Below are 27,009 nucleotides of genomic sequence, written 5' to 3'. Positions count from 1 at the left end.
TACACATCATCATCATCACCACACATCATATCTACTAGAATAATTATCTCGAAATCTCCTTCTAATTTCTTAATGTTATTTGTTGTGCACTCTGCCCTTGCTCGGTTTTCCTCTCTGGCCCTTGCTCCCGTCCACAAGTACAACAAACCAAGGAGTGTCATCTGCCCAGTTACTTTCCCTGTCAACCATAAATGTTCCCTGCATCCCTGCTTGACTCTTTGCCAACCCATACTTTTATGTATTAATGCCTCAATTCCACCCCCCTTTTTGCTGCCTTCTGTTTCATTGCAATATTCCCATACGTAGTCTGGATTGCAAGGCGATTGCTCCATGTCCCGAAGATGTGTCTGCACAACCCCGTATACCATCAGCTCCTCCTGCCTTAACAACTCTTCTATCTCTTCCAACTTTAATCTATTCCTGCCACCCTGCATGTTAATATACCCTATGTCTGATTTCGCTCGACCCTTGTGCTTACGTCGATTTATTTTCCCACGGACCCCATGTGGCTTGAATATTGGTGCCCCTTTAGAATTGTCTTTGGCTTCACTGTTGGCCTCAGGGCTATAGGCCCCCCATAAAAAAGCTGTGGCTTGAAGACCCATCCTGTTGCCTACCCTCCTGCCTGTGGCACCACTGTATGAATGTTATCTTGTGCAAAAGGGCGAGCGCCGGGCTTGTACACGTCATGGTTCACCTCCATTGCACTGTATCCGAACTGCCGGCTCATACTTATGATGACAGAGCTAGCCTCCACTACCCTCCTCTGAATCCTACGAGACTGCCCCCCAGACCTCTGGGACTATGCATATGGTCACATGCACATTATCAGAGGCCTCTTGGAGTTTTCGCATCTCACCCTCTAACTGTCTCTGGAGGTTCTTATTTTATTTTGAGTACATCATTGAGACCAGCATGAATAATGACGAGACTTCGCCCCCCCCCCCATGCAGTCTTCTACAACCTCCGAGCTTTGGCTAGTACATCCATTTCATTTCGTTTCATTTTTAATCCTTGAAGACCCCATTGAAGGGGTATTACATAAGGGGTGGGTACATACATGAAAAACAAAAGCCATGTTTTACTACACTGTAAAGTGATCTGTTAAAGTGGTCAAAAATGTTGAAGGACAGGTAATGGCTGTGATATCATTGGAAAGGCCATTCCAGTCAGTTACTGCACGAAAAAAGAAATGAAAACAAAAAAGTGACGGTGCGGGCACGTGGGCGAGCAACTTGCTGTTGGTGACCGGTGCGACTGGAGATGCGTGTAGGGGGCAGAATGTACAGTGGCTTACCGAGGGAGCTGTAAAAAAAACTTGTGAAAAAACAAAATAAATGCTAGCTGCGTAATGACGAGATGCGAGTAATGATAAACTAGATTCTGTTTTCAGTGCCAATATGCTGATATCATATGAGTACTGAGAGTGAATAAACCTTGTAGCTCAATTTTGAAGTGACTCGAGTTGATTGATCAGATATTGTTGATTAGGGTTCCAAATGGGGAATGCATATTCTAATTTTGACCTGATGAGAGACTGATAGGCGAGTAGCTTTACATCTTGAGGGGCATTTTATTTTTTATTTATTTATACAATACTGCAGGCCTAGGGCGGCCCAAGCAGGAGTGGTTTGTTTGTATATCAATGATGAAAACCAGTTTTAAACAAAAAAAAAGAAATACAAATTGAGAGCAAGAAGAAATAAGCAATGAACAATCGAAGAAAACACCAGAGAACAGGAGAGGACTAATCAGTGCATATTTCAGACATATGGCACATAAGAAGGTAAAAACCAAAACAGAAAAAAAACGAAGCAAGGCAGCAATGATCATAACAGTAGCGTAGCACAGATTTTACACAACTAGATATGGGAAACCAATCACAGGATAAAGGCACCGTTACAAATTTATTCTGCGAGCTGGTTAAACAACTGAAGAACATTATTTGATAAGAAGGTTTCAGATGGTAAGGCATTCCAATCACTTATGGTGCGTGGGAAAAAGGAATGTTTGAATTTGTTTGTGCGTGCAAAAATCGGGTTAAATTTAAAAGGGTGAAAGTTCCTGGTGGGTCTATGGGGCAAAAGGTTTAGATAAGGAGCGGGGTCGAGTGCAAGTTTACGGTTCCAAAGCTGATAAAGAAATTTTAGTCTTGTTATTTTACGGCGGCTCTGTAAGGTCATGATGTTGTTTGTTTGCATTAAAGAGGTAGGCGAGTCATGTCGGCGGTAACGATTATATATGAACCGTACAGCCAGCCTCTGAATTTGTTCAAGTTTGTTAATGTCTTTTTTAGTGAACGGGTCCCAAACGATTCACGCGTATTCAAGACGAGACCTGATTAGCGTGTTATATGCAAGAAGTTTAACATGGGAGGGGGATTTTTTTAGTTTGTGACGTAAGAGGCCGAGCTTACGCCGAGTTGATGCACAGATTTTGTCGATATGCATTGACCAGGTTAGATTATTTGTAAATGTTAAGCCGAGATAGTTAAAGCTATTGGTTTGAGAAATTTCGACTCCCTTTACAGAGTAATTGAACATAAGAGGACATTTTTTATTAGTTATGCACATGTACACCGTTTTAGTTTGGTTAAGCTTCATTCCCCAAATGTCGCACCAATTAGATATTAAATTTAGGCTGTCGTTGAGGGTAATTTGGTCATTAGTTGATTCAACACCTCTATACAGAAGACAGTCGTCCGCAAATAAACGAATAGCAACGCTTTCGTGCACACAAGAGGCATGGCTCAGATGGTGTTTCAAAAACCCGAGTGTTTTATTGGTAGATAAAATGATGTTCGTAATGTGAGTCGCCTAGGTTAAATCACTGCAAAGGGTTACTCCAAGATATTTGTAGGAAGGAACTAGTTCAAGGTTAATGCAAGCAATTAGGTAAGAAAAAATAAGTAGATTTTCATGGCGGTTCAAAGAGACCTTGCATTTATTAGGGTTTAGTTCAATTAGCCATAGGTTACACCATTCTTGCACACTTCGCAGGTTATTTTGAAGAGATGCGTTAACGGAAACGTTAGTAATGGTACGATAAGTTACGCAATCATCGCGAACATACAAAATTAGATGAGACATGCGATGGTAGATCATTAATGTAAGTTAAGAACAACAGTGGACCAAGTACGGACCCTTGAGGAACACTTGAATTTACGGGGGTAGCACTAGATATATGGTTATTAACAAAAACGGATTGTGAGCGACCACTTAAGAATTCTATAATCCATGCTAAAATATTAGGATTTAGATGTAACGCATCATGTTTTAGTAGTAGACGATTATGAGGAACTTTGTCGAAGGCTTTTGTATAATCTAAAGAGATGGCGTCAGTCTGTAAGTTAGAATCCAGATTTACACGCAGGTAGTGAACAAACATGGCTAGCTGTGTTTCGCACAAAAATTCTTTCTGAAGCCATGCCAAGATGGATGAACAAAGTGGTTAGAATCGAGAAAGTCCACGATACGTGTATAGATATGTTCAAACATTTTACATGGCACATCGGTTAATGAGATAGGACGATAATTTATTGGGGACTGTTTATTACCAGATTTATAATCTGGAACGACCTTTCCATGTTTCCAGTCAAGAGGCAGCACGCCTGTTGAAAGTGATTGTGAAAACAATATACATAAATATGCGGCACAAATATGTTTTGTGTTCTTGAGAACTTTTGATGTAATATCATCCACACCAGCCGACGACGAGAGTTTTATATTGTCTAATAAGGATGAAATACCGGATGGAAAAAATGTAGTTGGTGGCATGGTACATTAAAAAGCGGCATGGGGAACAAAGAATTACACTTCAGTTTCATGAGTAAACACTGATGCAAAGGCGGTGTTGAAGACATGGGCTCATTCAGCGTCTGTTAGGGCATCACCTGACCCGTTTTATAAGGTAACAGAGCGCATGTCATGAGGGTTTATAACTAGCCGGAATTTTTATCGGGTTGTTCTTAAGTGTGTTGGGTAAGTCAGAGCGAAAAAAATGAGCGTGTAGCATGACGTATAGCTTCAAGGTAAGCACTTTCAGCGTTTTTGTATGTATTCCATGCACCAGGTGTGTTACGGGACTTGGCTGCGCAGAAACGCCGTTTCTTTTTATTTTCTAATCGCTTCCGTGCTTTATCGAACCAGGGTTTGGCTGTATTAGTAGAGGTGTTATTAGAGGAATGTACTTGTCCACTAAATTGTTTAGCTCATCTTTAAAAATGTGCCAGTTTTCGTCTATTGTATGAGAAGAAAACGTGATTTCAAATTTGAGATAAAAGTGCTCTGTCATGGTTAATTGCGTCATAATTTCTTTTAACATATAAACGAATACTTTTTTTAACAGTTGGAGTCAAGAGAGGTTTTACCACAAAGTCTACATGAATAACCTTGTGGTCACTGATTTCGGGAAGATACGTAATAGATGAAACGCCTTCAAGTTAATTCGTTAGGACAAGGTCTAGAATATTTTGGCAGTTACCTGTGACACTAGTCGGTTGTGTGACCACTTGGGATAAATTAAAGTTTGGGCACGCCTCAAGAAACTCGTTCGATTCCTTTGATGTAGCTACTGGAGTGTGCACGTTTCACCAAACGATATTAGGAAAATTAAACTCTCCAAACAGAATCACATGCATATTAGGGTGTTTGATTGTTATCTCATTAAGTAGGTTGTTCAACTTGAAAGAGAAGTCGGGAGCACTTTGAGGGGGTCTATAGTAAACGCCTAGTAAAATCGAATGAGGGGAGGCATGACAGTTAAGCCATATGATTTCTAGATCAGATACAAAGTTTACAGAAGTACAGCATATGTTTTGACTAACAGCAACAAGCACCCCCCCCCCCCCCCCCCCTTGTGCCCCTGCGATCGTTTCGAAAAAGTTGAAAGTTTGGCAAGTCAGTGAGAGCTTTACTGTCCGTCACGTCTCCTGTAAGCCATGTTTCAGTTAATATTAAAAGATTGCTGCGAGATGACGAAACTAGATTAGAAATGATATCACGTTTTGGAAGCAAGCTGCATATGTTAGTGAAAATAGCTGAAAGGGACAAGTTTGATTGCGGAGAACGCAGCGGGCAGGCGGGCGCATGTTGATGACTGAGCAATCACTATGATGTTTCTTTAACAGATTCTGTTGAATGGTCAAACACGTATTGTTTAGTTCCAATGTGCAATGTTTTGATGCAGAGATAATAGGACGAGGATATCGATTTGGCAAAAGCGATAAGGTATTTGCAAGCAGATCTGATGGACTGCGAGAAATCCTCACCGACGCTGTACTGGCTTCCTTCAAACTTAGGGTCATTGCGAAGGAGCGATTCTTTAGTTTTGAAACAGTTGAATTTTACAGTGAGTGGCCGAGAATGGCGCTCTGAATGGCGTCGAAGACGATGTGCACGTTCAATGTCATTGCGATCAACGATGACGTTCAAAAGCTCATTGCAGTGGCGAATGACGATTTCCTTCGATTCGGCGGCAAATGTTTCTCTCGGATTGGAACCAGGGATGTTATAAAATATAAGATTGTTACGACGTGACCTGTTCTCGGCATCTTCCATTTGTGAAACAATTAAGGCGATCGAGCTGGTCTGCTATTGTGGTGTCTGATCTTACGTATCTAAGTCGGTTCGTAAGGTTGAGATGGCTTTGTAATGCTCTTCTAAATCGATCATGCGCTTATATAGGTCGGATAGGGTTTGGTCTGTTGCTTGTAGCTTGCTTTTTAAGCCTAGCACTTCGTTGATCAACTTTGACTGGCCAGCAGTTAGCTTTCCTAACTCCGTCATTACGTCTTTGATATAGGGAGGGCCATGGTTAGTTTCTATATCTCCCGACAAGAGCAACAAAAGCTTTAGGACATGAATGCAATCAAGGCCCGCCACGGTGGTCTAGTGGCTAAGGTACTCGGCTGCTGACCCGCAGGTCACGGGATCAAATCCCGGCTGTGGCGGCTGCATTTCCGATGGAGGCGGAAATGTTGTAGGCCCGTGTACTCAGATTTGGGTGCACGTTAAAGAACCCCAGGTGGTCGAAATTTCTGGAGCCCTCCACTACGGTGTCTCTCATAATCATATAGTGGTTTTGGGACGTTAAACTCCACAAATCAATCAATCAATGAATGCAATCAAAAACAATTGTAGCGCAGCACCGGTGGCTCGGCAGCTGTATCAGAAAGTAGTTGCTTGATTTCTTTCCGAAGGAATGATACGGTCCAATAACCCGCATGGCGAAGCACAGCGGATTAGTGGTCTGCACTGAAGCACAGCCACCAAGCCCACAGATCACGGAGGACGACAGGGGTGGTTTTATAGCTGACGTGGACCATGATGTTGCAGACGATGGCACTTCCCATGGAAAATGCAGATGCAGAGTAGGTAGTGGCGGCACTGTTGAACACGATGAACCAGTAGGGACATGTGGAGGCAAGGGGCTTGCGTCGGGTTGACTCAAAGTCACCTTGAAGAATTTTCTAGGTGGCTTTGGCTGACTGCAGTAGATTCTTGGGATGGCGGTGGCTCGAGGAAACGCCAGGATTGCGGGCAGAAGAATTCCGGTCAAGACACCGTGTACCTGCATGGCGAAGCACAGCGGATAAGTGGTCTGCGCTGAAGCACAGCCACCGAGCCCACCTGCACTTCCCTGACTGGGCCTCCACTCTCACTCTCCTGTCTTCCTTCACTGTCGTGAAAACGCTATCCCTAACCCTGGCCACGTTGGAATCTCCCACTACTATGTCCCTTCTGCGCTCCAATCGCTGGCTTCCTGTTTGCGATGGCGACCCTGTTTTCTCCTCCTGTTTCACTCTCTGACGTGAGTCCAGTGTTCCTACCCTGCTCAATCACTGCCACGCCACAGAGCTGTATGTTCTCGGAGCCTCCATGCTGTGGCCAGACACTGCGGCCCCCTGATCTCCCATCCCGCCTGTCGCCTGCTGCGCTACCCCGCCTTCCACCTCACCTCGCTCGGGGCCGGGACAAAGCGCCATTAACTCCTTTACCAGCTCATCGGGCTCCTTGGGCTTCACACTGGACCCTCTCACCCATGGTTTTTCTAGCCTGTTTAGCCATCACCTTCCCGACCATCGGACCGAGCGCCCGACAGCCATAAGTTCAACCATAATCCCACTATTCAGCCACCTCCGCTAACTATCATACCTCAACAACTGTATGAAGCTGCCGCCTACACCATGCACACATGTGTTCAACGTTGCTAGTAGCTTCTCACGAAGTCCACTTCGTGTTCGGGTCTTAATTGAACTACTAAACGGGCGCAGCGAATTTATTCAAAACTGCCGCCTATCCAGTTAACCACGTGAACAACGTCACTGTAACGTTGCCCGTGGCACACGCCCACAGTACCCGCAGCGCAAGTTACCAAAGAATGATTAAAAAAACAAGAAATAATGGTGTTTATAACAGTTATCTCAACCCTTTTAACAACCAAAACGAGCGAAAGCAAAACAAAAAATTGGCCCCGTGTCTGCATGTTTCTGCAAATGTCGTCGAAAGATGATAGTCTTGCGTGTGGAGAGAGTGAAGAAGACATTTATTTCATGTTCTGCGCAAGAAAATGGGTGAGTGTTATTCTGGAGGCGCCGCGTTATAGTGCCTCGAGCGTGCAGTGAAGGCAAACGAGCGCATCAAGTCACGTCACACGTGAGACATGAGTGCCATTTAGCAGTTTTTTTAGAAAACAAATCACGTGGCTCTGAGATGGTGTACGCGCCCAGATGGTTTACGTGTAGAACGCAAGGCGACGGGTAGGTGGCACCACCGTCTCGTCTTAGCAAAGCGTTGGAAACACTCCCCGTTCCGTGCAAGCGTTGCATGGTCAGCGCAGCGTGATAAGCGCTACGGTCCTTAACATTACTTATGCATGCCTTTTTTAGTAGAAGACACACATGCAGAATATATACGTGTTGTTATGGCGCCCCAGACATGCGCAATATTTGCTTTTTAATTGACAATGGCACAAGCATGAACGCTCAACCTTGAGCAAGTGGGCGCTGCGCATGAGGTCGGCCGTTTCAAGTATCCGATGTCGTTAAGAGTAGACAAACAGGCAAATATACAGACAGACAGACCAAAAATTTTGTGTCGAAGGTCCCCAAGAAAGACAATCGTTTTTAATAAAAGAAAAACTTAGCTCTCGCTGCGCGTAGCACCTGCACCAGCCGACCTGCTCCTGTCTGCTCTTCCAGCACGACGTGCCCTGCATCAATCAGTTCGTTGCTCAATAGTGTGCGTGCATATTGTAATACCCAATGTCAACGATGACTAACTGCTATATATTGTCACGTAATACTAGAGGGGGAACACATACACAATGATTTATTGGGGGTGAACGTGTGCCCAGTAAAGTAGCTATGACACAAAGAATAGTCTGCTAAAAGCGTTCCACCTACGTGTCCCTTTCTGAACAACAACTAGGTGAGTCTTCCCGGCTCGTGCTCGTGCACGAGAGGCATGCGCTGCCCTGCGCCAAGATGCGTGAGCACGCGCGAGGCACTGTAGACGCCCACATAGCGTCTCGGTGGTTCTCTTCATAAAAGGATTCGTAGGAGCAATCTCCGTGGAATTACTCCCCCTCCGAAATGTGCATAGTCTCGATGTGTGAATTCGGAAGGTTAATTGTCGAGGGGGTAGATGCTTCGTTCTCTTTCGTGATATGGCTTCATGCGGACAACGTGGACGACCTCCGCATGGTTTTGCCATTTCGAGTGCTCTTGTCCGTCAGGGATTACTTCATAAGTCAAGTCACTTAGCCAGCGATGGAAGCACCTTATATGGACCAAAGTACCGTCGAAGGAGCTTTTCTGATAGGCCGCGGTGTCGTATTGGTGTCCAGATCCATACTTAATCACCTGGCTGGTACTTAACTCCCCTGCGACGCAGGTTGAAGTAGTCCGCATCCTTGAAGTGTTGTTGACGTATTCGGTGCCTTGCCAACTGGCGTGCTTCTTCAGTTTTCTGCAGAAATTCGTCAATGTCGGATGGCTCATAGTGGTCATTGTCGACTGGGAGCATGGCGTCGAGAGTTGAATTGACTATGCGACGATAGACAAGCTGAAATGGAGTGATGCGGGTGGTCTCTTAGAGGGCCGTACTATAGGCGAACATTGCGTAAGGCAGGATTTCATCCCACGTTTTATGCTCCAAGTCCACGTACATCGACAGCATGTCAGCGATCGTGCGATTTAGGTGTTCCGTTAACCCATTCGTTTGGGGATGGTATGCAGTGCTTTTCCCATGACCGGTGTTCGTCATTATCATTAAACACTGCATCAACTCCGACGTGAAGGCTGCTCCTCGGTCGGTGAGTACTACCTTTGGGGCGCCATGTCGAAGAACTATGCTGTGCACGAAAAACTTGGCTACTTCAGCTGCCGTTCCTCGCTCAAGGCAGCCGGTTTCAGCGTACCACGCTAAGTAGTCGGTGGCGACGACAATCCACCTTTTGCACGATGATGACTTTGGGAATGGTCCAAGAAGATCTATTCCAACTTGTTCAAATGGTGTAGCAGGCGGTTCTATGGGCTGGAGCAGGCCGGCCGTATTCAGTGGTGGTGTTTTGCGCCTTTGACATTCGCGACATGTCCACACATATTGCTGCACGGGCACCAGCAGCTTGCGCCCGCAATACTTCTGATAAATTCTGGAAAATTCCCGGCTTACGCCCAAGTGAACAGACGACGGTTCATCATGACAAGCTTCTAAGATTTCGGGCCTCATTGCTAACGGAACGACGATTAAGAACTTGTCTTTGTTGTGCCCGAAGTTCCTTTTGTATAGCACACTTTCACGGAGACAGAATGAAGATAATGTTCTCTTAAATACACGTGGGACCTGGCCGCCACGTCCTTCAAGGTGTTCGATCAATGGGAGCAGTTCTGTGTCAGCGTTGATGCTGCGCGATATCTGAGGCTTTCATCACACAGAGAAGTGTCGAGTCGTCTTCTTCTGAAGTAGTACAGCTAAGTGGCGAGCGTGATAAGAAATCGGCAGCATTGTGTTTTCGCCCAAACCGGTACACAACAGTAATGTCGTATTCTTGCAGTCGGAGGCTCCATCTGGCAAGACGTCCCGACGGGTCTTTTAAGTTCGCCAGCCAGCAAAGTGAGTAGTAGCCGCTGATGGCACGGAACGGCCTTTTGTAGAGGTATGGTCTGAACTTGCTGATAGCCCATGCCACTGCCAAAAACTCTTTTTCTGTCGCGGAATAGTTTTTTCGGCTTTTGATAGGGTGCGGCTGGCGTAAGCTTTCACTGTTTCTTCTCTGTTTTGCCCTTGTACGAGTATTACGCCGAGACCAATATTGCTTGCGTCTGTACGGAGCTAACGTGGTTGCTTGGGCGAGTTGGTAAGACATGATTCACTTAAAAAACAGCGCCAATAACGAGGGACGAGAGAAAGAAGGAGACAGACAGCGGCACTGACTTACAACAATATTTATTTGCTAGAACCGCACAATATATACTTGGGCAGCATCTGACAAAAAAAGAGAAAAAAAAACAAAACAGAATCCACCTAACAACCACGTAGTCATCTCCACAACGCACCATGAATAACACGTGTGCTAACGTTCCGAAGGAAATCTATTTCTTTTAGTGATAACGCAATCTCGTCCTTCATTATTGGCGCTGTTTTTTAAGTGAGTCTGTACGGAGTTCCGTGTCAGCGGTCTCGCCGAAGTGGGCAAGGATCGGTGGGCTTTGCAGACGTTACTTTAATTCGTTGAAAGCTGTTTCTCGTTCTGTACCCCAAGTGAATGATTCTTCGTATTTTGTGAGTTTGTTTAGAGGTTCGGTGATTTTCGATAAATTTTCTACAAATCGTTTGTCGTAAGCACATAAGCCCAAAAATCGACGCACCTCTTTTTTGTCTCTAGGCTTTGAGAATCCTGCGACCGCCGCAGTCTTTCAGAATCAGGGCCAACAGCTTCCTTGCTGATTACGTATCCCAGAAAACAAAGCTTGTTGAATCCGAACTGGCACTTTTCTGGTTTGATTGTCAAGCCGGCCGACTGGATAGTCTGAAGCACTGACCGCAGCCTCTCTACGTGTTGGTCAAACGTCACAGAAAATACCACTACATCGTCCAAGTAGACTAGGCATGACTGCCACTTCAGCCCCGTGAGGACACTGTCCATCATGCGCTGGAATGTCGCTGGCACAGAACAGAGGCCGAAAGGTAGTGCTTTAAACTCATACAAGCCATCCGGGGTTACGAAAGCGGTATTTTCATGGTCTCTTTCATCCACTTCGATTTTCCAATATACGCTTTATAAGTCGAGCGAAGAGAAATATCTGGCGTGCCATAGCCGATCCAATGTGTCATCAATACGCGGTAAGGGGTATGCATCCCGCTTGGTTACGCTGTTTAGTTTCCGGTAGTCTACTCAGAATCTCAACGCGTTGTCTTTTTTTCTCACAACAACTACCATCGATGCCCACGGGCTGCTAGATGGACGAATGACATCGTCCTGCAGCATCTCTTGCACCTGACTCTTTATAACCTCTCGTTTTTTCGGCGAAACTCTGTAAAGATGCTGATACACTGGCATGGTTCTTTCCTCTGTTATGATCCTGTGCTTCACGATCTGCGTGCGACGTACTTTTGATGAGGTGGAAAAACATTCTGCGAATCCATCTATGAGGTCTTGTAGGATTTTACTCTCGGCTGGCGATAGACTTCGGCTGATTGAAACTGATCTTCCAAGGTCATGCGTAGTTTCCGAAGTAGGGGGCTCTGACGCAACGGCACATAAGTCGGTAACTTCAGTAAATCTGTGTAGAAAAGCGATGGCAGTGTCTTTTGCGACATGCTGAATTTCATTTTCGAAATTGGTGAGCAGTACGTTGGCAAGCCCACCACGTAAACGAATAAAGCCTCGAGCTATGCAAATGCCTTTCTTTAGCAGCAGTTCGACATTGCCGTCCGCTATTTCTTCAGAGTCGACTAATGCGTCATTCCTTACGACAACCAGGACACTGCATTGCGGTGGCACGGTTACGTCGCCGTCGATAACACTCAATGCAGAACTTCCTGTCTCCTCGTCTATGGCCAGCTTTGTCGAGAAAGAAATACTGGAATTCTGCAGGTTTATTATGACACTGTTAGCTAGCAGGAAATGCATCCCGATTATTACGTCTCTCGAGCATTCTGGCAGAACTAGGAAATGAGCGACATAAGTAGCACCCTGAATGCCGATCCTAGCGGTGCATCTTCTTAGAAGTGTTATCAGATGGCCCCCAGCCATGCGTATTTTTGGTCCACTGCATGGCGTGAAAACTTTCTTCAAATTTTTGCGATTGTATAGCTTACGACTGAATAATCGGCACCCGTATCAACCAATACGTTTAATTTCCGACCATCCACTGTAACGCGCAAGTCTGAAGACATTTTTTTCTTTACTTATCTTCGTTGTCGTTTTCTGCACGTCGCTGCTTCGCTGGGGCCTTGACGGAGGATCTTTGCTCTGTCGGACATCAGCAGCCTTGCCTCCCCAGGTCACTGGCTTCAGTTTTCCTGAGGCGGGCTCGTTGATCACTGGTTTCATAAATTTGGTGGTGAACTTGAACGTCGCGGACTTGGCGATCGATAACGATTTGGTGCTGGTGACCTTGGCTGGTGCTGGAAGCTAGCGACTGGAGATTCATGCTTTGAAAGGTATTCCTCTATTTCTATAGACCTTTCACCATTACGTGGGCATGAAGCATACACAGAAAACCCACGCAGACCGACTCTTCGGTATGGACAGTGTCGGTAAAAATGTCCAGTTTCTCCGCAGTGAAAAGAGAGCGGTGTCCTGTCAGGTGTGCGCCACATATCGCTTTTCCGTGGTCTCTGCTCTCCAAGAAAAGGTGAGCTGGGCGAAGCTGACTGGCGGGCACGGGGAGTAGCGAACAAGGCATTGTGCACGGCAGGTTGGCGTAAAGCGTCTGCGTACGTTGGTACATGGCGTTCTTGCAGTGGTTGTTGAAGACAAAGAGGTTGCACTTCTGGTTCTGGCTGAAGAATGGCGTGCCGAACTTCATCACGGATGACGGATGTGAGGAATGAAACTGTCGGCATGACTTGCAGTTGCAGAATGTTTCGAAGCTCCTCATTTACGATGGAACGCACCAGCTCCCTCAGTGTCTCGTTACTGTTGTTACGCTTTGCCAAAAGGACGTCCGCGGGCTCATTACTGGCATCCCGATTGTAGTGAAAGGCACGCTGCTGCAGTGCTCTTTCTATGGTCATGGATTCTGTGCGGAATTCAGCAACGGTACGTGGAGGATTGTGAACCAGGCCTGCAAATAAGTCCTGCTTGACTCCACGCATCAAATGGCGCACTTTCTTTTCTTCGGTCATGTTCGGATCGGCTCGTTTGAAGAGGCGAGACATGTTCTCGATATACATGCTGACACTCTCGTTCATGCGTTGGTTTCTTGATTGAAGGGCATTTTCTGCCCTTTCCCGGCGATCCGTGCTGGCATACGCAGCAAGCAACTGCTGCCTGAAGTCTTCCCACGTCGCTATTGCCCCTTCTTGGTTCTAAAACCATATTCTCGCTCCATCCTCCAACGCAAAGTACACGCGGCCCAATTTCCTTGCCTTATCCCAGGCATTGGTCCTTGCGACCCGCTCGAAATGCTCCAGCCAGTCTTCCACATCTTCGTGCACGTCACTGTGGAAAGGTTTAGGCAAGCACGGGGGAGACACGATGAGTTCAGATCGTGTCTGATTTATGATTTATTCCTGAATAATGATTTATTGAGGGCAAACTTGTGCCCAGAAAAGTAGCCATGACACAAGAAGAGTCTGCTAAAAGCGTTCTGCCTACGTGTGCATTTCTGGACAACAACTAAGTCAGTCATCCCGGCTCGTGCTCGTGCACGAGAGGCATGCGCTGCCCTGCGCCAAGATGCGTGAGCACGCGCGAGGCACTGTAGACGCCCACATATCGTCTCATTGGTTGCGAGGCACTGTAGACGTCCACATAGCGTCTCGGTGGTTCTCTTCGTAAAAGGATTCCGAGAAGCGCAATCTCTGTGGCAATATGCAGCTGACAAAACTGAACGCGGCTACGCGAACTTGCGCGCCCTCTCTCTCCATAAGGGGAGGGCGCGTTACCACGTCAAAAAGCAACGCACTGAGAAGCAGCTTTCCAAACTCTTTCACCCCACAAGTACGCTTAGGCGAGTTCACGGCAGTGTACATCAACAGGGTAAATAAGTAGCAATTAAAAAAGTGAAATGATGGGGGAAAATGATTATTAACAACAATTAAAACCCCACCGTGGTGGTCTATAGTGGCAAAGGTACAGCTGCGGACACGTCTGTGCATAGAGCACGCGAGGAGCTGGTTTTCGCTTCGCGGGGCGAAACCTCGAGGCAGTTTCGGGCACTGATGTTGTCAGCCTGACAGCTAGGTTTCATATGCTTCTGATACAGCACTTCAGAACTGAAACTGCCTCGAGGTTTTGACTCGCAGAGCGAAAACCAGCTCCTCGCGTGCTCTATGCACAGACGTGTCCGCAGCTGTACTCGGCTGCTGATTCACACGTCGCGGGATCGAGTCCCGGCTGCGATAGAGGTCAAAAGGCTGTAGGCCCGTGTGCTTAGTTAGATTTGGATGCAAGTTTAAGAACCCCAGGTGGTCAAAATTTCCGGAGTCCTCCACTACGGCGTTTCTCATAATCATATGGTGGTTTTGGGACGTTAAACCCCACTTATGGTTAGCAACAATTTAACGCAATTTGATTAGAAATAAAGTTACTAAGAACACATTGCAACAATTTACGATGCAAAATTAAACACCGAATTTCGGGGAATTGGGTATTTATGAGAGATAAACCCCGGTAGACGGCCAATTCCCGCCTGAAAAATAAACTCCGAAAAACACCATCCGTATTAAAAAAAATAAACTCCGAAAACACGGAGCCTTCATTATTTGGCTCGCGTGCATGTTCTCGGGAGCCTCTACTACCGATCGGCCGCGCTTTATGATAATGCTCAGAAAGTGTTGCGGGGCCCCTTCAATGGTGGATGCCTCCGATACAGCCGTCGGAGCTGTTATACAGCAGATCGTTGATAGAGTCTGGCACCAGATTTCGTTCTTATTGAGAAAACTAACGCCCACCGACTTCCGCCACAGTACTTCCGAAGGAGAACTGCAGCCTGCTGGCCGTACTGTTTCGCCTCATCGCCCCGCTGACGTCAATTGTCGAGAAGTTAGGGTTGCGTCGGGCCCTGACTTCCTTTAGTATAGCTTGGTCATCCTCCAGATTGAAGAAATGATGCTACTAAGTTGGAAAAACGAACAACAAACTGGTGTACTGACATTTTTGCGTAATCGCATTGAAGAGGGAGGCGGTTGCAATCTCGCCGCTGGTTTCATACCACTGGTTGTTTTGCTCGCCTGTGCATGAAGCACGCGAAAAGAGGCTGCGCTTGCTCTTGCTCCTACTTGAACGCGTTGCAGGCTACCGGCAGAGAGCGCAGGTCACACGCTCGCGTGTTGCCTTTCATGTAAATGGCATGGTAAATCAACCCACAAAGCCAAGGCTTAGTCTAGGCTCCCTTCATAGAGCGCTGACACACACACACACACACACACACACACACACACACACACACACACACACACACACACACACACACACACACACACACACACACACACACACACGCACGCACACACACACACACACACACACACACGCACGCACGCGCACACACACACACACACACACACACACACACACACGCACGCACACACACACACACACACACACACGCACGCACGCACGCACACACACACACACACACACACACACACACACACGCGCGCGCGCGCGCGTGCGAACGTTAGTTTTGAGTTGACGGAACGGGAATGTGGCCGAGGTAAAATATGGCGCACTCTTTCCGGGTGGCGGTCGTGTACAATGAGATTCGATGATTCTAGAATGTCAAATAAAAGTTCTCGAAGGTGTGTCTGCATGCCAGAACGGCCCTTGATTGCTGTCAGACTGGATTGTTGTGATAAGTGCTCGAGTGCAACCAGTGCGCTGTTTGAAAAGTGCGTGAGTGCATCGGCGCAACAAAGGAAACGACAACGACTGAATGGGTGGACACGAGATCTTTTTGTATATTCGGCGAGGAAGACAATGCGCAGACGGGGCACATCGTCTTCGCACTGGCATGAAATAGTAGGAGGAATTTACTTAGTGAGGGGCCTCCACGCTGCTTAGGAAGAAGCACAGAAGAAGAATGTGACAGACGTGGCGGAGACGCGGCAGAAGCGAGAAGGCTACCACCAGGGCGCTGGAGAGGCGGCTGTCTTCATGTGGCAAAGCCGCTTTGGTCTCCCACCTGGACGTGTACTCGAGCGTTAACCACCGCCTGGCGTTGGGCAGGCTGCTTGTTGGCTGGCGTTGGCCAGGCACTTCCCGTCTTTGGATTCATGCCCCAGTGTTGAAGGACGACACCGAAAGGTCGTTGACCTTGGTTCACTCGACGCTACCTTCCTTCCAAGTGATGTCTTGACACTGACTGCGTCTCGCTGCATCAAACCTTATTGTCTACACGAATGCCACTACAGAACGTTGACCGTCGTTTGTCGTTCCTCCTGAAATAAAGCACTGTTAGCATTTATCAGTTAGCTCCCTAGCTTTGTTATTTTATCTCTTTTGCATGTTTCGTTTTTGAAGACAATAATCTTTCTTGGGCACCTTCAACGGAAAAATTTTGGTCTGTTTGCCTCTCTGTCTGTCTGTCTGTCTGTCTGTCTGTCTGTCTGTCTGTCTGTCTGTCTGTACATTTGTCTCTTTGTCCACCCTTAACGGTACCCTAAAAGGCATCAGACGGTACTTCAAACGGCCGACCCCATTCGCAGCGCCCACCAGTAGTGCTGAAGTTTCAGCGTTCATACTTAAGCAATTGTGAGATAAAAAGCAATTATTGCCCATATATGAGGCACTATAACAACACGTCAATATTCTGTATGTGTTTATCACGCTGCGCTGACCATGTAACGCCTACACGAAAAGGCAAGTGTTTTTTAAGCGGCTTTGCTAAGACGACACGGTGGTGACACCTACCCGTCGCCTGGCGTTCTACACCTTATCACCTCTGAGATGGGCGCGTACACCCGTCTCAGAGCCACGCGCTTTGTTTTCTAAAAAACTGCCAGATAGCGCTCATATACGTGTGACGTGACTTGATGTGCTCGTTCGCCTCCGCTGCACGCTCTAGGACTCTAACGGAGCGCTTCCAGAATACCATTCACCGATTTTCTTCCGCAGAACATCAAATAAACGTTTTGTTCACTCTCTCCAGATGCATGACTATCGTCTTTCGACGACATTTGCAGTGTAACTTGCAGATACGGGGCCAATTTTTTCTTATAACTTTCTTTTTTCTCGTTTTATTCAAATATATTGAGTGTCGGGTTTTTCCTTTTTTTTGCACAAATGGTCTCGTTTCTTTTTTAACGATGTCAGTTCTGTCATCAGTTTTACTTACACAAACCTACGCGAGAGCGTTTCGATGAAATATCCTCGTGACAATCACACAAAAAGAAACAATGAGCAACTGTTCCTCCCGCGTGTGCTTGGTGTCGGCATCGCGCGCCTCACACAGTCACTCATCCGCAGTGCTCTGCATGATGTGCTCGGTAGAAGAAACGCTGACTTGCATGGACGCGTGAAAGGGCGCGAAAATGATGTGAATTCGCAGCCGCTGGCTTCTCTGGCTGCCATAATAACAATAGTGGAAGGGTTCTGGATTTCTTGATTACAACATACTACACAAGACACATATATTCGCACTGACGCACACAGTGTTTGTGTGCGTGTACATTTATTGGGAAGCCTCTTCGAGTGGTTCCTGCTGCTTTTTCACCACGATAATGGTGTACAGACGGCCTGGTGTGACGACGATCTCGTGGTTCCCGTCTTTCACCGTAAAGTAATTCAGCTGCTCCTTGCGACCGGCTCCGATGCTGCTCCTGCAGTCACTGCCAAGGCCGGCAGCCATCCTGGCATAGCGATTGGTGTCGTCTTTGTCCGGCATTGTGGACATAATAACCATGCCATTGGACAGGGTAGCGATGACGCCAAGGACGCCCTGGTACCGGTGCATGGTCGCGAACACCTCCTTGGCTTCTTCGGTCGGGGACTCCCCGCCTCTGTCATAGACGTGGCCTGATCTGAATTCCCCATGGCGGCCCCTATCCACGGCTCCCCGGCGACGACGCGAGTCCATGGCAGACGGCCGAAGCGTTGTCGAGGGCTACTGGATGACGAGACGCAGCTGAACCTGGGCGAGCTCTGAGAAACTGTCTTCTTCGTTTTCTTGTTCTCCTCATGTGCTGGCTCGTGCCGAATGAAGGAGATCGGCCGAGTAGTAGGAAAACGTTTTCAGTATTTTTTCTAGTTTATTACTCATAAAAGTTATAATTAACTAATATAACGAATTTCAGTACGGATTATTGCAAATAAAGAATTCAACGGATAGAGAATTAAACTTGGTATTCTTGGAGTGACTGATAAATTCTTCAATTGCGAAAAAAACATCTTTTTGACTAGCCCAGATTAGAGGCACCAAAAGGAAGAATAACTGATTTTAATACTTCCAGACCCAGGCTTTAAAGAGATGATAGTATGAACTTTTTCCTCAATGACGTGAACCGGCGACAGGATAGAAAGTAGTGGGTAATGCTTTCATCCTCATTACAAAAAAGGCACAAAGGAGAAGGCACTAAACTTGCCCTATGCAGCTCCAAATTGATGAAAGTTACGCAGCAAAAAATATGGTTATAATTACTTTCTTGATTCTCGGCTTCAATAAATTGCTGTGCCAGGGAAATAAAATTGATTGATATTTAATGTTTAACGTTTCGAAACCATCATAGAAATAAGAGAGACGCCGTAGTGGAGGGCTCGGAAAATTTCGACCACCTGGGGTACTTTTACATGCACCCGAATCTTAGCACACGGGCCTAAAGCACACGGGCCTACAGCTACAGCCGCCGCCGCAATTCGATCCCGCAACCTGCGGATGAGCAGCCGAGTACGCGTAACTACTAGACTGCAGCGGCGGAACCAGGGAAAGAAGAGGTGCTTATATGCTGGAGAAGCTATCAATACAGAGTCTGATAAGCTTTTCTGAATGTGAGTGAGCGAAATATTGCAATTGTGTTGTATGCAGACGCTACGCAAACCGGAATGATCGGCACCGAGAGCACCACCTCGGATACAGATTTCGTTTAACAACAAACCTTTCTGGCCTGATACTCAAATTAAATGAATACATAAAAGGTGAGCGAGAACTATACTTTAAAGAGCAGAGTTGTAGCTGTTTCACCAGATGCGTAAAGAGGACATATAGTTGAGTGATACTGCAACTACTGTAATTGAAATACTTAATTATCGTAAAGCTAATGTTACGACCACAAATTCAGCTATAAAAACAGGAATAAAATAAGGCAGTCGTAATAAAAAACGTGGTTGATTCCCCTTTTTAGGAATCGGTATAACAGAAAAGTGAAACGTGTCCTTGCAGAGGTAGTTGGGCGTTCATTGTGCATTCTTTCGCCAGAGGGGTGAAGGAATGAATGCTGCAGTAACCAATTGCAATTCACGTGAAGAAGCGAAGAACGGCAAGCGGCTCGAAACTTGCAGCGCACATCCCAAGCAGAAAACATGCACGAAAGGAGCACACTCGGGAAGAGCGCGGATAAACCTGTCATAGGCTCGACACTTGAAGCAGGTTGCTCAAACAGAAAGACGTACGAAACAAGGCACAAGTGTATACACCTAGATGAGTGTGAACTATGGTTGGAATTCTTACTTCTTCCTGTGTAAGCAGCGTGCTCCTTTCGTAAACGCGGCCGTGGCAGCGAGCGAAGTGACCTTCGTGCTCTCTCTAACTTGATTTGTTGGGTTTAACGTCCCAAAACCACCATTTGATAGAGACGCTGTAGTGGAGGGCTCCGGAAATTTTGACCACCTGGGGTTCTATAACGTGCACCCAAATCTGAGTACACGGGCCTAGCGCTCTCTCTAACTTACGTAACATCAAAACAAGCTTGTGGTGGAAGCTCAATAGATACAAAGCGCCCGAATACCAAGATAAGCGTGTCAGCGAGTGAGCCACCACGCTATATCTATACGCACTCTGACCATATGCCATCTGGTGGTGGTGGTGGTGGTGGTGGTGGTGGAGAGAGAGAGAGAGAGAGAGAGAGAGAAATAAACGTTTAGTTAGAAAACAGTGTTCCGAGCGAGGCCCGGTGTCACCTTAAGATGGGAGGGTTCCCTAGTCCAGAAACCTTCTGTCTTTGACTGCCCTCTTGGCCCGGGCGACGAGCGGTCGCTGGTCTTCCAGGTCCTCGAGGACGAGCTCGGCCTCCCACGTTTCAATTAAGTGATCGTCGTTTATTCTTGGGGCTTGGTCCCATTCCAGTTGCACGTCGTGGTTTGCATGGCACTGTAACTCCAGGAGCAAGTGTGACATGGTCTCCGGTATGCTGCAGAGCGGGCACATGTAACCATGTGTCGTTGGGTAGAGGTGGTGCATTAATATGCCATGTATGTGAGTGTTGCTTTGTAGGTGTCTGAAAATCACGCTCTCTTCTTTGGTTATTCTAGCGGCGTGAGCCGCTTCATTTCTCTGTAGACCCTCATGTCCAGGAACTCAGATTACGCAGGTATATGGAAGTGTAGAGCTTCGCCATTGCAGGATGGTAATTGCGTCGGCAGAGACGTGGCCCTTCACGTAATTCCGGCAAGCGGCTTGCGAGTCAGTGAAAATCACCGCGGCGTCTTTACATGTGGTGGTGGCGAGAGCGATTGCCGCTTCTTCCGCTGCGTCTTAGCTGCGTGCCTTGACTGTGGCGGACGCTAACTCTCGGCCTTGAGAGTCGACGACGCTGATAGCATACGCGTTTCTACGGGGTTACTTGGCCGCGTCGGTACAGCGGGCGTTCGGGTTTTGCCTGAACTTTCGTTGAAAAGCTTCTGCTCTAGCCTTTCGTCTACCTTTGTGAAATGTAGCGTGCATTTTGCGTGGGATAGGCTTGATGGACAGGGACTCTCGAACGTCCACAGGGATGCGCGTTTTCCGGTCTGCATCCGCAATGTATGATTCACTGTAGTTGAAATACCGGAGTACCAACCTCCCAGTGGGTGTGAGCTTAAGTCGTTCCAGCTGGATGTTCTTGTGAGCCACCGTGAGCTCTTTCCACGTGTTGTGGACACCCATCTTAAGAAGTTGTAAAGTAGAAGCCATGGGTAGTAGTCCCATGGCAGCTTTGGTTGCCTTTCTTATCATAATATTAAGTTTTTCTATTTCCGCACTTTTTAAACAGAGCTATGGCGTGCCGTACGTGATGCGGCTGGTGAGCAGAGCTTGCATTATTCGTAGGGTGTCGTGTTCTTTAAGCCCATTGCGTTGGTTTGCGATCCTCTTGACGAGGTCCGTGAGCTGCGAGAGAGTTCTCTGGAGTCTCGGTATGGTGGCCGCTCCCGATACATCTTTGTGTATGTGAAGTCCGAGCACTCGTAGCGTATCAACTTTCGGAATAATTGTCCCGTTGAGGGTGACGCAAGGGTCGGGCTCTTCGTATATGGGAGGCCTGCCTCTCGTTCTCGCTTTGAGTACAAGGTGTTCAGACTTCTCGGCAGCACAGTTGAGGCCACAGTGCCGGAGATAACTTTCGATGGTGTTTACGGCATCTTGTAAGCAGCTCTCTTGTCTCCCGGTACTCGAAGCCTTGGTCCAGAGCGTGATGTCATCAGCGTAGATCGCGTGCCGTACATCATGTATTTTATCAAGAACCTTAGGCAGATTGATCAAGGCCACGTTGAACAGTAGCGGCGACATGACCGAACCCTGTGGCGTACCTTCTTTTAGGTAGTTGGAAGCTTTTGCTGCGAACGTTCCAGATGCCCACAGTTGCTGTACGGTCCGTCAGAAAGCTTCGGACATACGTGTAGGTCCCCTGAGGTAGCCGCCTTCAGTTTCCCCGGTGTGGGCTGGGTGACCTCGCTCCTCTGGTGTCGGCAAAAGTGCGGCGCTGCAACGAAGGTGACTGGGCAGGAGAAGGAGAGTGTGGTCGACGTCGGAAGACCGGCTTGTAATCAGTTGTAGTCTCGTCATCATTGTTACGGCGGCCGTCGAATGGGTGTCGAGGTATCGGAGGTCCTTGAGAACCGACATCGCCACGGCGGGATACGTACTCGTTGGCATGTCGAATGTCAAAGCGTGGCCTGAGAGGGCGAGACGGATCGGCGCGGTGCCAGCAATAGCGGGCTATGTGGCCTACACCTCCGCAGTTGAAACAGAGTGGACGCCTGTCGGCAGTGCGCCAGGTGTCTGTTCGGCGAAGCTGTGATTGCCGTGATGAGCCCTCACGCGACGAAGGCCATGGCAGGCCAGAAGACGACTGGTCGTATGGGGGCTGGATGGGTGGGCGCCACGATGTCTCCCCTGTGGTGGTGACCAAAGAACAGTTGCAGGTGGCGGGTAGTATGAAGGCGGAGTGGGTGGGGAGCTTCGAAGGGCGGCGACGTGCGTCATGGGACGTTGTTCGGGGGCAGGATCAGCTGTCGAGAATGCTTGGCGGATTTCGTCACGGACGACTTGAGCGAGAGATGCCATGGGTGTATCCACTACCGGAGTCCGCAGCCTTTGCAATTCGTCGCAGCCGGTTCTTTCAAGGTTCGTGAGGATCGCGTCATGGCTTACATTGTCGAAGCCGTCTCGCCCTCTCAGGCCACGCTTTGACATTCGACATGCCAACGAGTACGTATCCCGCCGTGGCGATGTCGGTTCTCAAGGACCTCCTTGACATTGACTCCGAGTATTGAGCACTTGGTTCGGTGACTTAGGTGATCAAGAAGGTCTCTTTAAGTAGTAGAAGCACGTCCTGCGTCGAGAGGTGCTGTCTGAAGCCGAACATCGTATCTGGTAGGTGCCCATTATCTTCTAGGTACAGAGTCAAGCGATCATGTACCATATGTCCAAATAGCTTTCCCACACACGCGCCCGATTTCTCTCACACAAGGTGAGAGAAATCGGGGGCAAGTTCTTGCCCCCGAATAGGTTTGTTAGGCTTGGAACTCATGGTGATCTCCAAGTGTTTCCATACCGCAGGCAGCTCTCCTTTCTCCCAGCAACAGTTGTAATATTGGAGAAGAGCTGTGGTGGCCTTGTGCGGTAAGTTGCGCAAGTGTTTGTAGACAATTCGGTCTTTTCCGGAACTGGTATTTCTTGTCAACTTCGATAGGGCAGCGTAAAGTTCCGCTTGCGTGAAGGGTAGGTCGAGGTCAAGGTTTGGTCTTCCCGCATATTCCTTGGTGTTAAAAGACGCAACAGCGGGCGCGTCTCCGCAAAGCTTTTTCACCAATTCTTGAAGATGTTCTTCAGATCCGGCATAATGGTGAATAAGCTTGTGAAGATGCTGCTTCTGTGCCGCTTTGGAGGGTTGCGTGCCCATAAGAGAGCGTAGCAGGTGCCAGTATTTTTTTTGTGTGTGTGTGCTGAGAGTTCCCTGTAGCTTGTCGCAAATGGCGTGCCAGTTCAGCCTGGCCAGTTGGTTCGCATAGTCTTGACTTTGCTTGGTGAGGACAGCGATACGTTGTTGAAGCTTCCTGTTAAGCTTTTGCCGCTTCCACCTCCTGAGAAGAGCCCTTCTCTATAATATCACCACGAAGAGCCCTTCTTCGTGGTGATATTATAGCCCCATGCCGTGTGTGAGGCATTCAAGTCTCCCACTATGACGATCGGGTGGCCTTTTGTGCGCTTCCTGAGTTCTCTTACGAAGTGATCGAAATCTGGTAGTTGGTATCGAGGGGGCTGTACACGTTGGCTATCAAAACTATGTGGCATATCACACGAATGTGTCGAAGGTCCGATGAAAACGCCATATGTAAGACCGAGCGCAGTGAATAGGTTGCAATACATAGTAAATCGTTGCAGCTAAAAAGTATTGTAAGCTTCAGCTCTCCCAAAGTTGGAAAGGTGATGTGGATAACAAAAGTCTGGGTCTGTCGTTCAAGCTTACGAACGCGCTCTTTCCAGTAACGTGCACTGAATCTGTACGCGTCTAGTGGCACACCAACGTACGTTGGTGGAAAACGAACCCAATAAATTCCTGCGAATGTGTCTGGCGTACTATCCCATGATCCAAACCATAATCCTAAACTTTTATATCAGTTTAAACGAGTTCCTGATACAATGCTGAATTTACTTATTGCAGATAACACATTCCCAACACTTCTTTTGTCCGAACAAAAGCAAGCTACGTCGTTTCGAGGTTTTGATTTTTTCGCGACAGTTGCCATCTCATAATTCGATCCTTCTTGCAGATTACATTTGTTAAAGTCTTACCTGACCTTATTGTTACTTCATATTTGTCTGTACGCCTGTGTTTATGAGGTTTTATGCAGAAAGTTCTGATCGCTGTCTGGTTTCTCAAAGTCCGGTTTTCCGTAGAATACTTACACACAGTATCACGCAGCAAACTCTATCAAGATTTGTTATCCATGCTTTTTTCCGCATCCACTTTACCGCTCACTATATTTAACCTTCAGACAGGATGTGCTAAAACTTGTCCCGAAAATGTCAACGTCTCCTGATACTAAAACCTTCTCTTCTAAATTTCATACAGATATGCTGCGGTGAAACCGTGGTTGCAAAAGAAGGATATTTTTGTTTCTTCACTTAACTGCCACCTCTGCGATGTACCAGAGACAATACAACGCTGCTTTATTAGCTGCCAAAATATCTTTCTATTTGGGGACATCCTTCAACAATCCATTAAAAATATTTTAACATTGATTCACATACCATACTTTTCCGTCTTCCAACAAGTCCTAAAGAAGTGCCCTTTGATATGTTTTTTTTTGTGGGGCTGCGCAGTCTATGGAAAACGCGCATGCGAGACCGTAATGCGGAACCAACGACTGCTTCAAGTATGCATTTCATGTGTATGGCTCTCCAGCTAAAGGACGTTAACGATGAACTTCACTTCAAACTAGACTGGCACCCCATCTTGATGAGGTTCTGATCCTTGCCCACCTTTTGAAGAACTTTTCCTCTTTTTTTTCTGGACTTGCTGAGTATATATGTATATAGGAATTTGAATGTTTGTACAGTAGTTGTGCTATTATTGTCGCTGAGTGAGTGTATCACTATACGTCATCGTTATAATTCCAAACACGAATTATAATGAATACCATGAAGAAAAAAAAGTCACTCGGTTAGCGTCGCGCGATAGAGAGCGCGTGGTCACTGGTTCGACGCCCTGCTGTGGAACAACTTCTCGTTCTTTTTTAAAGACGATAGTCTTTCTTGGGGCCTTCGACGCAAAAATTTTGGTCTGTCTGTCTGCCTGCCTGCCTGCCTGCCTGTCTGTCTGTCTGTCTGTCTGTCTGTCTGTCTGTCTGTCTGTCTGTCTGTCTGTCTGTATGTCTGTCTGTCTGTTTGTCTGTCTGTTTGTTTGTCTGTCTGTAGATTTGTCTGTTTGTCCACTCTTAACAGCATCAAGTACTTGAAATGGCCGACCCCATCCGCAGCGACCACCAATGTTGCTCAAGGTTGAGCGTTTATGCCTGTGCAATCGTCAATTCAAAAGCAATTAGTGCACATGTCTGGGGCACCATAACAACCCGCATACATTCTGCATATGCATCTCTTACTAGAAAACGCATACATAAGTAATTTTAAGGACCGTAGCGCTTATCACGCTGCGCTTACCATGCAACGCTTGCACGGACTGGAAGTGTTTCCAACGCTTTGCTAAGACGAGATGGTGGTGGCACCTAACCGTCGCCTCGCGTTCTACACCTTATCACTTCTGAGACGGGCGCGCACGGCCACGCGCTTTGTTTTCCAAAAGAAACTGCCAGATGGCGCACATGGCTCACGTGTGACATGACTTGATGCGCTCGTGAACCTCCGCTGCATGTTCGAGGCACTCTAACGCAGCGCCTCCGGAATACCTTTCACCGATTTTCTTGCGCAGAACATCAAATAAATGTTTTGTTCACTCTATCCACACGCAAGACTATCATCTTTCGACGACATTTGCAGATTACATGCAGATACTGGGCTAATTTTTTTCTTTGTAATCTGTTAGTCAATATTTAAAACGTCAAATCCGTGATGGAGCTGTGGTGGATCCCAGTATAAAGCACTTTTCTTTTAAAAGACCACTCGAGCTTATGGCAAAATATTCCTATCCCACATCTTTTCTCGGATTGCGATGTGTCCCTAGCAATGGTCACATTTGTTGGAAGGTATTTAGATGCTCTTGTAACAGTAATTTTGATATGCCGTGAGGTAATAATTTCTCATGGTTCGGGAAAAAATATTCTGGTAGACAATGCCTGTAGAGTTATGGTTGCATAGTCAAAAGAAGCGCATCGCAAATTTGTACATTTAGAAAGTGGAGTAATGTTTCAACAAATATAATCTGGGGCTAGCAGAATCTGGGCCGATGCTCGGAGAAAACTGAGTCAGAACTAGAGAGGAAAATAATTTGAGTATGATTAGTCAATGATCAATGCAACCTTAAGAAAGCCTGCACAGTACAAGTAGGTTAAATTGGCATAACTGGGGCTTCGTTCCCGCTTCAAGATATAATGCAGCATTTTCCACATTTTTGGAGACCTAATCACTGCTGTAAAACCTCTCGCTTTAATGGGACTAGTGACCAAAGCTCCGTCCATCCATCGGTCCGTCAATCCCGTCCGACTACGACGTTCACACGACATACTGCCAAACTGGTATGGTATCACTTGGCAGCATGACGAACATAAGTGACAGGCTCTGACGTGGAAATCATGACATGCATGTCATGTAAGTCATGACTACACGCTTCGCTTATGGCGTGCTTCTGGTCGTTTCGCTAGCTTCACATATACCACATTGGGTATTACGGGACGTGAGTGGATGACGAAGGTATATATGACTGGTGCAAGCATGATAATCATGTGATGCGTGTCATTCAAGAACAT

At 47.1% G+C, this 27,009-nt stretch overlaps 1 protein-coding gene across 1 annotated transcript; it reads right to left on the bottom strand.

The window, feature by feature from the left end:
- Positions 1–17,845: 17,845 nt before the first annotated feature.
- On the bottom strand, positions 17,846–18,250 carry LOC142775344 (dynein light chain roadblock-type 1-like). The gene has a single exon (XM_075876706.1). The coding sequence runs from the start codon at positions 18,248–18,250 to the stop codon at positions 17,846–17,848; it is 405 nt and encodes a 134-aa protein (XP_075732821.1).
- Between the last annotated feature and the right edge of the window lie 8,759 nt (positions 18,251–27,009).

This window comes from Rhipicephalus microplus, chromosome X (genome assembly GCF_043290135.1).
Source record: "Rhipicephalus microplus isolate Deutch F79 chromosome X, USDA_Rmic, whole genome shotgun sequence".
In the NCBI taxonomy this organism is placed as follows: Eukaryota; Metazoa; Arthropoda; class Arachnida; order Ixodida; family Ixodidae; genus Rhipicephalus; species Rhipicephalus microplus.
This window is presented reverse-complemented; position numbering and strand designations above follow the sequence as displayed.

Bases quoted from the DNA above. Each gene is read 5' to 3' on its own strand.
- LOC142775344 (XM_075876706.1), bottom strand. From the start codon at position 18,250: ATGGACTCGCGTCGTCGCCGGGGAGCCGTGGATAGGGGCCGCCATGGG.